General features: G+C 61.5%; 1 protein-coding gene and 1 pseudogene across 1 annotated transcript; one reads left to right on the forward strand and one right to left on the reverse strand.

Moving 5' to 3' along the window:
* Positions 1–823: 823 nt before the first annotated feature.
* On the reverse strand, positions 824–9,190 carry SOX10 (SRY-box transcription factor 10). Its single transcript, XM_024761565.1, has 3 exons — positions 8,742–9,190; positions 3,916–4,184; positions 824–1,527 (listed from the first exon to the last, which is right to left on the reverse strand). Exons 1-3 carry the CDS (start codon positions 9,173–9,175, stop codon positions 824–826), a joined length of 1,407 nt encoding a protein of 468 aa, XP_024617333.1. The 5' UTR covers positions 9,176–9,190.
* The window catches only part of LOC112410793 (uncharacterized), a 3,559-nt pseudogene continuing 2,755 nt past the window's right edge, over positions 9,174–9,977 (forward strand).

A 9,977-nucleotide genomic window follows, 5' to 3' on the forward strand; every position in this document is an offset into this window, starting at 1 on the left:
TGAGGGGAGAGGGAGTTGGCGGGGAGCCGGGAGGAAGGCTCTGTGAATTGTCTCCGAATCCTGGGGTCCCTGCCTCCTCATCTCCTGGGATGTACCTCAAGAGCTGGGAGCTTGTAGTGGAGCAGGACCTGGGTCCTCTCTCTCCGTTAGACAAAGAATGAGGTTACTGGCATGAAATTGGATCTGGGGGCCTCTGTGCCAATCCCTTCCTGTGTTCAGGAGGGGAGGGGGCACTGAAGGGTTGAGGAGACCTCCCTCTGAGCTCCCCCCCCACCCCCTCTCCCTCGAGGCTATTCAGAACTGTCCTCAGCCCCTGAGGGGCGGACGGAGCCTGCTGCAGGCACTGACGCAGGTCTCTGGCTGGCCTTGCTCTTAGGCACATGGCGCAGGTGACACGGGTTATGTCAGTCCCCTTATTGCCCACGAAAGAGGAAACATGGGCACAGGAGTGGCAAGGCCTCCAATTCCCATCTGACCCTGGATGCTTCCCCTCCTCCCAGAGGAGGGTGAGCGGGGCCTGCTCAGATCCTGGGATCGAGGGTCATTCCTGGGGGGAAGGTGCAGCCCCTCGTTTTTCAGTCTGGGGCAACAAGCAACCTCCTTCTCCTCTGCCCAGCCGAGTAGCCCAGGGCTGTGCCTGGGCTGGAGTCTGGATAGGACGGGGTGGGGTCATCAAAGGCAGTGGGCCAGACAGAAGGCCTTCCCTCAGCTGTCAGCCTCTGCAGCTGCCTCCACAGCCGCCACCGGGCCTGAGATGGGCGAGGAACAGGGCGCGAGGGCTGGGGGAAGGGGCAGGGCGAGGGTGGTGGTGACGGGGCCTTCTTTAAGGCCGGGACAGCGTCGTATATACTGGCTGCTCCCAGTGTGTGGGGCTGTGGGACTGGGGCCCTGAGGGGCTGGGGTCAGAGATGGCCGTGTAGAGGGGCCGCTGTGAGGGCCCCATGTAGGAGAAGGCCGAGTAGAGGCCAGAGGTCTGGCCTGAATGGCCATAATAGGGTCCTGAGGGCTGATGGTCAGAGTAGTCAAACTGGGGGCGGGAGATGGAGGGGAAGGCAGAGCCATAGTGGGGCAGACTGAGGGAGGTGTAGGCGATCTGCGAGGTGGACGGCTGGTCAGTGTAGTGCGGGGGCCCCTGGGGCCCCGCGGTCTCCGTCTTCACCTGGGCTTTGGCATCCACACCAGGTGGCGAGACCGTGGGCAGAGCCACACCTGGAGGCTTGGAGATCCAGGCAGAGTGTCCACTGGCCACAGCCAGGGCGCTGCCCAGCCCGTAGCCAGCTGCCGAGTAGCTGCCCACATGGCCCGGGTGCCCGTTGGGCGGCAGGTACTGGTCCAACTCAGCCACATCAAAGGTCTCCATGTTGGACATTACCTCGTGGCTGATCTCACCGATGTCCACGTTGCCGAAGTCGATGTGAGGCTTCCCGCCCTCCCCCATGGAGCGCCCATCCCGCTTGGGGTCTGCCTTGCCCGACTGCAGCTCTGTCTTTGGGGTGGTCGGAGGGGTGGGCGGGCCATGGCTCTGGCCTGCGGGGGAGGGAGACAGAGAGAAAGGAAGCAGGAACCGAGGTCAGAGGCTGCTGGATTCTGATGGTTCACTTTCAGACAAGATGCCTCCAGGGGCTGAGGACTGATCACTGCATGACCCTGCAAGTTTTACATGTTTGGGCAGCCCGAGGTGGCATGTAATGATCTTGGGTTGATCTCCAGTTATTTATGAAGTTCCCCAATCTTAGGAATGAGTCCTGTCTCCTACCAAAATAGGACTCCCACGTCACCCACCTCCTGGAGAGGCCTGCTTCATTTTGCAAAGCCCTTCCCATTGGAAAGTTCTTCCTCACACCAGCTGAAGTTGGCTTCCCTCCCTGCTCCCATTGTTCCTTAACTGTTGAGCCCGATGGGGTCTGGCCTGTGGGTCTGGGCTCGCCTGTTCTCTCTTAAGCACACAGCCTCTGCTGGCCGCTCCCTCTGCTGACCTCTGCCGCCCTCATCGCTTTTGCTGGCTCGCCTGGGCCTCCTCCAGCCCTGGGCCCTGAACAGCGATGTGTCACCTCCAACCCCCTCCTTCCTCCCAAGGCCACCTCAAGTGCCCCTTATTCAAGGAAACCTTCCCTGTGATCCAGTGCCCCCGACCATGCTCTCAGCTCCCATCACACACCGCGCTGTCCCATTGTTCCTCCAGCTTTCTCCCTGCCTGTTCAGGAGAGCAATGAGATAAGTGACCTGCTCTACCCCGTTCCTTTGTCTGTCGATTTGCTCATTCACACATTCATTCAGCAAACACTTAGGGGGCACTGCTAAGTGCCAGGCACTGTGCCAGGCGTAGGGGATACAAATGTAAATCAAATGGGTCCTTGTCTGCACAAGCTCCTAGTCTTGGGGGAGATCCAGGGACCCACACACGGCTAGAGGGCAGCATCCGAAGTGCTGTGATGAGGGGATGTGTGAAGGGCTCGGGGATCAGCGCAGGAAGCTGCTCACCCTGCCCTGGGGACGTGGGCAAGGTCTCACTGAGGAGGAGTAGCTGAGCTGTTGAAGGGGAAGAGGAAGCCCAGGCCCACAGTAATATAGTGAACTGGTTGTTCTGTACAAGGTCCAAGGTCTTCCGGTGTGTCCCTGAATCTCCGAAGGAGTGTGAGGGCGGAATGGCTGGATTGAGGATCCCATCGGAGAGAGAACATGTTCATGGTCTCGGAAACCAGACGCTCCTTGAGGGCAGGCCTGTGCCTTCATCAGACCAGAGGCAATGCTGAGTCCTGTGCTGGCCAGAGTGTCTAGACTTTGAGTTTGAATCCCGGCTCTGTCACTTACTGTGTGACCCTGGGCAGACCCCCTATCTTCTCATCAGTTTCCTTATTAGTAAAACAAAGGTGATACCAAGCAGCTCAGACATGGCCTCCTTCTGGAAGCTTTCCTTGACCAGAGTCTGGTGGGTAGCTGGGTATCTTTGGAGACCGACTGGGTGGACAGGTCGATGCCTCCTCCCTAGAGGTCATGCCCCCTCATGGGCTTTGTGTGTATTCGTTTCACCCTGTGCTAATTCAGTTGTTTTCATCCCTCTAGAGTGGGCTCCTGAGGCCAGGGACCGTGGCTTCTCGTTTGTATGCCTGGTGTCTGCTTCCAGGTCTGGCACAAAGGGGTACTCGGAGCGTGTCTTCTGAAGGCAGAGCTCTGCTCACTGAGACTTACCAACGTGCCTGACCCCAAGCACGGTGTTCTGTATGCTACGGACACAAGTGAGGCAGCTGTGGTGCCGGCAGAGGCCCCGGAGCCAGACCACCTGGGCTTAGACCTCAGCTGTATGGCAAGTTACCCTCAGTTTTCTGTAGAGTTTTCTCTCTGTAAAATGAGAGTAATTTGCCAGAGCTGAGGTCTCACCTCAGGCAGTGTGACTGCCTCATCACAGTTTAGAGTGATTGGATGTGTGCCTGGCACACGGTAGGTACTCAGTTAATGGTAGCTGTTATTATCATTCATGAGAAGGAAACAGGATAGATACCCTGTGTCTGGCTCATCCGTGGCATGTGCTCAATGTCACATGCCGTGTCTCCCCCACCAGACTGGGAGGCGGGAAAGAGGCAGTGATCTCCCCTTCATCTGCTCTCCCATTTCTCAAAATCGTCCTGTCCCACTTTTCTTTGGTGTAACTCCCCCACTGGCCTCCATGGCCTCCTTAACTGGTCTCTTCACCCCAAAGCAGTGCCCCTTCTATCAGTCCTGGTCAGAGCCCTCTTGCCCAGCCGCCTCGCCTGACACCTGAGTCCTCACCGAGCTCCCTCTGGGCCCCTGCACCCTAGCTGGGCAACCACCCAGCCCGGCCAGCCCTTCCCAGAGCCTCGGGTCTCAAGCCAGCCAGCCTTTGCCTCTCCCCACCGCCCAGCCTCCCCCAACCCAAGCTCCCAGCTCCGTGCTCACCCGAGGGGTGCTCAGGGTTTCCATCTGACATCGGGGAGCCCTCGCCCGGGTGCCGGTGGTCCAGGTGGGCGCTCTTGTAGTGGGCCTGGATGGCAGCAGCACTGCCCTGCTCGGCCTCCCCGCCTGGGCACTCTGACTCTCCCTGGGCCGCCTTCCCGTTCTTCCGCCTCCGCGGCTGGTACTTGTAATCTGGGTGATCCTTCTTGTGCTGCATCCGGAGCCGCTCGGCCTCCTCAATGAAGGGGCGCTTGTCACTCTCATTCAGCAGCCTGGGGTGGGGTGTTTGGGGGAGGCAGCAGAGGGGGGAGACATCATGAGTGTCTGCCCTGGAAGAAATGAGGCCCCGGGACGGGGAGCCCAGCGGGCAGGGGGCTGTGCCATTTGATTTATGGACTGGAGGATGTGAGCCCAAGGCACCACAGCCTCAGAGGGCAGTGATCTCTGCCCCAAATCTCTCGGGGGCTGGAGTCTGAGAGAGGAATCAGCCTGCTGCTCCTGGCAGCCCCTGAGCATGGAGTTAGAATAGAGCTTACAAGAGGCATAGAGCTTCCTTCAGTTCAAGGAAGAGAAAATGTTTCCCGTCATCAAAGCTGTCTGCAAGTGGAGCTGGCTGCCTCGTTAGGGGGTGAGCTCCCTGGGACTGGAGGTGTGCAAACAGAAGCAGCATGGTGAGGGGGAAGAGCCCAGTGTCTGCTACTTACTAGCTGTGTGACCGTGGGCAAGTCACTTCTCTGAGCCTTAGTTTCTTCACCTATAAAACGGGGATGATAATACCTACTTCACCAGGTGTGGGATTGGCCAAGATAATGGCTGTGAAGTGCTGTGCACCAGACCTGGGGATGGGGGACTGGCACCTTGAGTAACAGGTGCAATTCTAATGCTGCTTGTGGGGTGGGTGGACAGGAGGACCTGGCGTGGAACCCCTCAACTCTAGAATCTGGATTTTTGTGAATCCCAGTGTGGTGGGGCCTAGGGGGCAGGATGTGAGTGTCCCTTACTATGTAGGAGCCACTGCCTCCTGGGGGGAGATCAGATCTCCTTGTCCAGGGGGGTGACAGAGGGTAAAGGAAGCTAGACTCTCTTCTGAGACCCTGGACAGGGGCAGACAGACCTCGTCCCCAGTCCAAGCCCAGCCAATGGAAGGCAGCCCCTGAAGACAGTACCCCTGCCCACTTCAAGCAGGGGTACTCCAGCCTCAGGCCAGGGCTGGGGCAGGGGGAGTTCAGGGCTTGGCTGCTCAGGGTGAGGAGGGCAGGATGGGGTACCTCAAAGAGGGGCTCAGGGGAAAGAACACACACTCAGACTCCGAGACATAAGGCACTCTGTGGGAGCAGCTCTGTCCTTTGGCCCAAAGAGCCTCTCTCTCCAGCTGCCCACCCCCCCGCCACAGTGGGCGCCCTCTTCACCCCGTCAGCAGAAGGCTGAGCCCTCCCTGCCCAGGATGGGAGGGGGTGGTCACACCAGGCACCTCCTAGCGGGCAGCGGCATTCCTCTGCGGCTTAGCCTCCTCTGGCTGCCCTCCCCCTCGGCCACCCGGCCCAGCCCTAGTGCAACTCTCACTTTCCAAGGGTCCCTCTAGCTGAGTGATGGGATGGAGACCCCAGACCAAGGCCTCAGGGGTGAGGGAGTGGGATGCAGCCTTTTTCACCCCAGCTGTGCTCACCCCGCAACCCCAGCCAGCCTAGGGGAGTAGGTGGGGCAGGCCCAATGGTGTGTGTATGGTGAGGGGAGAAGCTGCGTGTGAGGGCGCCTCAGCCAGCTGTGGCCCCGGCACAGAGGCTCCCAGGATGTCTGGGGACACTGCACTCCCTCTTCCACCCCAAACCTTCCCTGTACCCTCTGTCCAGCTGGCAACCGGATGTGAATCAGCAAGAAAATGGCAGGGGGCACGGAGCCAGGGCACAGGCCAGAAGAGAGGGAAGATTCCAACACTGCATCCCATTGGCACCTCCCATGCTAGTTCCCAGCAGTACCCTGACCTCGATAGAAATCTAGCCCGGGGGCGGGGTGGGGGGATGGCCAGCTTTAGCCCAATGCTAACCTCACCCCCAAACCACCCAGCCGCACCCAGACCTTCAATCTCGGCTCTTTTCAGGCTCTCTCCTGACCCCAAACCCGCCCTGCCCCACCACGTAAACCCAATCCCAAACTTAATCTTGACTCCAGCGCCAGCCCTCAGTCACCACAGCTCTAACTACAAACCTCATACTCATCTGTACTTCACTTCATCTCTGGGTCTCCAAGGTCTGGAATAGGGATGGGGAGGGGGTAGGCTGGTTCCCCACCCAAACTGGAACCCCATCTGGGGGGCTTCCACGGTGGGGCACTGGCTGCCACTTCACCTGCTCCTGTCAGGGAAGGGACCTGGGAGTCGGGAGAGGCTCCAGCCTGCTGTAATTATTCTCTCCAGGCGGGCCAACCTGTATACCCCCAGCACCACGTGAACAACATCTAACAGTCCTTTCCCAGGCGGGCACCGAAGGTGAGCGTGACTGTCGGCGCTCCCCCAGCCATTTAGGAGCCAGGACCTGGACGCTGGTGTGTCTGACCCCAACCCCCTTCCAGCACCCCACACAGTCTGTGTGCATGTCTTTCTCTTCTCAGGTGTAGGGCCCCTGATTTCCAGTTCTGCCCAGATAACCATACCCCTTCCTGACAGCCTGGGAGTCATGAGCCTGGGCCGGGGGTGGGGGGGAAATCCAGGAGGAGCCCCTGGAGAGACTGGCCAGCCCAGTGCATATACAGATGTTTCCTGGGGCCCCCACCCAGGCTCTAGGTAGCCCGCCCCCTGTTGGCGTAGCCTTTGATCCTTGCCATTGTCTGGGGTTGGGTCCTGAGTAAGCAGTGCCTGCTTTCCTGATTGCCCCACCCCAAGTTGGCCCCTGGGGGGCACCCTGGGCCCCTGTGCGCACAGCTTGAGTGGCGGCCAGGAACAAGTCCTTCTGAGGTAGCCCATGCCTGGGCTAAGGGAACGGGGACAGACAGGGACGATGGAGGGTCCAATTTTAAATCCTTGGCAATGGCGTGGGGGAGAAGCAGGGTGTCCATCCTTGCTTTGATGCCCTCACTGTGGTCTGCTCGTGGTCCCAGGGCCTGTTTTGTCTGCCTGTCTCCCTCCTGGTTGTCCGTCTCTCACTTGCTGTTCTCTGTCCCATGGCACCAAGGGTACTGGCCTGGCTGAGCCCTGCCACAGTGTGGATGGACCTTGGGCAGAGGAGCTAGCTTTGACCTCTGCTCCTGGGCAGGGTTAGACCCTCTGAGTCCATGCAGCAGGTTGGCCACTGAGCCCAGCGCCTGCTGGGGTGAGCAGAGCACTGAGAGCGGGACGGGAAGGAGCACCAAGGCCTTTAGCAGACACATGGCCAAGGACGGGGCCAGGGGGCTGGATGGGAATTCCTCTAGGTCTCTTGGGGGCCCTCCCGCGCCTTCCACCACCTTAAGCCTTTGGCCTTCTAGGCCAGTCTGCACTGTGCTGGGGCCGGCAGGGGGAGGGCAGCGGCAGGAGGGTGGCAGGCCCCTCTGACAAAGCCCAAACTTTCTGTAGCTCAGAGGCTCCTCGCTCCTGCTCTTCTCTGCCCTCACCCTCCCCACCTCCTGACCGTGTCTTAGAGTGGAGGCGTGACCCACTTCTGTCACCAAGGATGGTGTGTGGGAAGACCACTGGACGAAGAGCCAGGAGACCTCGGTTCTGGCCCTGGCTCTGCCCCAAGCTGTTACGTGGCCTTGGTGGTCCCTTTGCCTCTCTGGGCCTATCTCTTGGGCAGTCCAGTGGGGAATCAGGTAACCTCTGCAGATACACATCTTCTGGAGCCCTTGCTCTCGATCTGAGCTGCCCAGGACTCCTTGGGGGGCGGGGTTGCCCCGGTCAACAACATATTCCCAAGGGGCCAGCCTAAGCCCCAGACCTGAGGTGAGGCCGCCTTCCTCCTCGAGGGCTGTTTTTCCCAGAGGTTTGGGCTGCTTCCAGAGAACCTGGGACTCTGAGGGACCCTGGGTAGGCAAGGGACCAACGTTTCCTCCTGGCCAGGGCTCTCAGGTCTAGGGCTGGAGGGGTAGGAGGTTACTGCTGGGTGGGGCCCTGGAAAAGAAGATGGCGCCTGGACTGGGAGAGGGAGGGAGGGGAAGAGACGGGCCTGGCAGCTCTGGGGCCGGGTGGGAAAAGCCCCCGGCCTGAAGGAAGGGTGGCCAGAAGGGCACAGAGAAGGCAGCTGAGGCAGGACAAGATCCTGCAGTGGCCGAGTTGTCCTCAGCAGTTCTCCATCCCTCACCCTTTCAAAGACCCGGATCTGAATTCCTTGTCTGCCCCCCCCCACCCCACCCCATCTCACTCCCCCAGCCCTCCACCTGGCTGCCTCAGTTTCCCTGCCTCTCCAGCCCGGCCTTCAGTTCCTTCCCAAGCGTTTCCCCCGAATCCCCCTGACCGGCGGCAATGGCACCCTTGAGTGGCTTGCCTGTGGAAGGGGTTAGTGGAGCCCTGTGGTGTGGAGCCCTCCACCAGCCTTCCCTCCCTTCCGCCTTCACTCTCGCCCCAAGAAACCCAGGCCCGAGCGCCTGCCACCGACAGAATTCCAACCGCGAGGGGGCGCCTTCCAGCCCGCTGCCCCGGCTGGGGAGCCGGGCCTAGGCCGCTGGAGATCCGAGCGAGCGCAACCACAAAGGGGTACTGGGGGAAGGGCGGGTCCGATGCACCCAGCTGGCCTTCCAGTCCCCCCATCAAGGCGGTGGCTGCCCCAGGAGAAAGGCTCAGGCAGTGCCCGTCTAGCCCGAATCCACCCGCAGGTAGGGGGCCCGCGGGAGCTCCCCGGAGGCGGGTCGGGGTCGCTCACCTCCAGAGCTTGCCCAGCGTCTTGCTGAGCTCGGCGTTGTGCAGGTGCGGGTACTGGTCCGCCAGCTTCCTGCGCGCTGCCTGCGCCCACACCATGAAGGCGTTCATGGGCCGCTTGACGTGCGGTTTGCTCTTGCTGGCGCCGTTGACGCGCACGGGCATGGGCACCAGCGTCCAGTCGTAGCCGCTGAGCACCTGGCTGACGGCCTCGCGGATGCACACGGGGAACTTGTCATCGTCCGCCTCGCCGTCCTGCTGCTCCTTCTTGACCTTGCCCAGCTCGCCGGGCCCCGGGCTGGCTCGCAGGCCCGATCCGCCGCCTCCACCGCCGCCGTCGGGCCCCAGAGAGGGCGCGCTCCCCGGGGACAGGCAGCGCGGCTCCTCGGAGCCCACGGGGCTCAGCTCCACCTCGGACAGGTCCTGCTCCTCCGCCATGTCGCCCCCGGCCGCCGCCGCCTCGGCCGCCTCCCCGGGGCCCGCCGCCGGGGTCCTCGCAAAGAGTCCAACGCCCACCTGGACGGGAAGGCGGGTGCGATGGGAGGAGTGCGCGCAGCCCCGACGGCGTCGCGGCGCGGGACGCGATGCAGGCACGGCCCCGAGGTGGCGTCTGCCCGGCTCCCCCTAAACCCACCACAGACCCTGGGCCCCGCGCACATGCTAGACCCTGGCTCGGCCTCCTAGCTCCCGCCTCCGTGTCTTCCCGCCACCTGGTCCCAACCGTCTCTTGGTGTGGGTGGGTTTGGGTTTTTTTTTTTTAAAACCTCCTCTTGGGTGGAGGTTTGTTGATGGAAAGGAAGAAAAACGGACTCTTTATTCTGCTCTAATCCTGGCTCCTGGAATTTCCCACCTTTTCTCTCACCTTTCCTTCTTCCCTTCCGCCTGCCCCGACGGTGCCTGGAGGAGCTGGGTGGGGGGCAGATGCGGGTGTCAGCCTCTCGTCACCCCACGCCCCACCGCAGGGTCCCAGGCCTGGGCCCCGGAAGGGAGGAGCGGGCTGCGCACTCACCTCGGACCTCTCCTCCAGTCTGGGGCTCGTCCTTAGGAAGTGGAAAACCGTGTCCCAAGGTGTGCGGTCCAGCTCGGGGCTGGGTGGGGGACGCTGGTGGGCTGGGAGGGAGGGGCTGGGGGCCCTGAGCTTCAGGCCACGGCCTTGTCAGGACGGAGCCTGAATCCTCACCACCAACCACCCTGGCCGGACAGCCTGAGACTGACTGAGCGCTGAGCTGCTGCCGAGGGC

The sequence above is a fragment of the Neophocaena asiaeorientalis genome, unplaced genomic scaffold (genome assembly GCF_003031525.2).
Source record: "Neophocaena asiaeorientalis asiaeorientalis breed wild unplaced genomic scaffold, Neophocaena_asiaeorientalis_V1.1 scaffold473, whole genome shotgun sequence".
Taxonomy (NCBI): domain Eukaryota; kingdom Metazoa; phylum Chordata; class Mammalia; order Artiodactyla; family Phocoenidae; genus Neophocaena; species Neophocaena asiaeorientalis.

Bases quoted from the DNA above. Each gene is read 5' to 3' on its own strand.
- SOX10 (XM_024761565.1), bottom strand. From the start codon at position 9,175: ATGGCGGAGGAGCAGGACCTGTCCGAGGTGGAGCTGAGCCCCGTGGGC. The intron at 4,185-8,741 runs GTGAGCGACCCC...ACCCCACCCCAG, and splicing joins ACGCTGGGCAAGCTCTGGAG to GCTGCTGAATGAGAGTGACA. The intron at 1,528-3,915 runs GTGAGCACGGAG...CCTCCCCCGCAG, and splicing joins AAACCCTGAGCACCCCTCGG to GCCAGAGCCATGGCCCGCCC.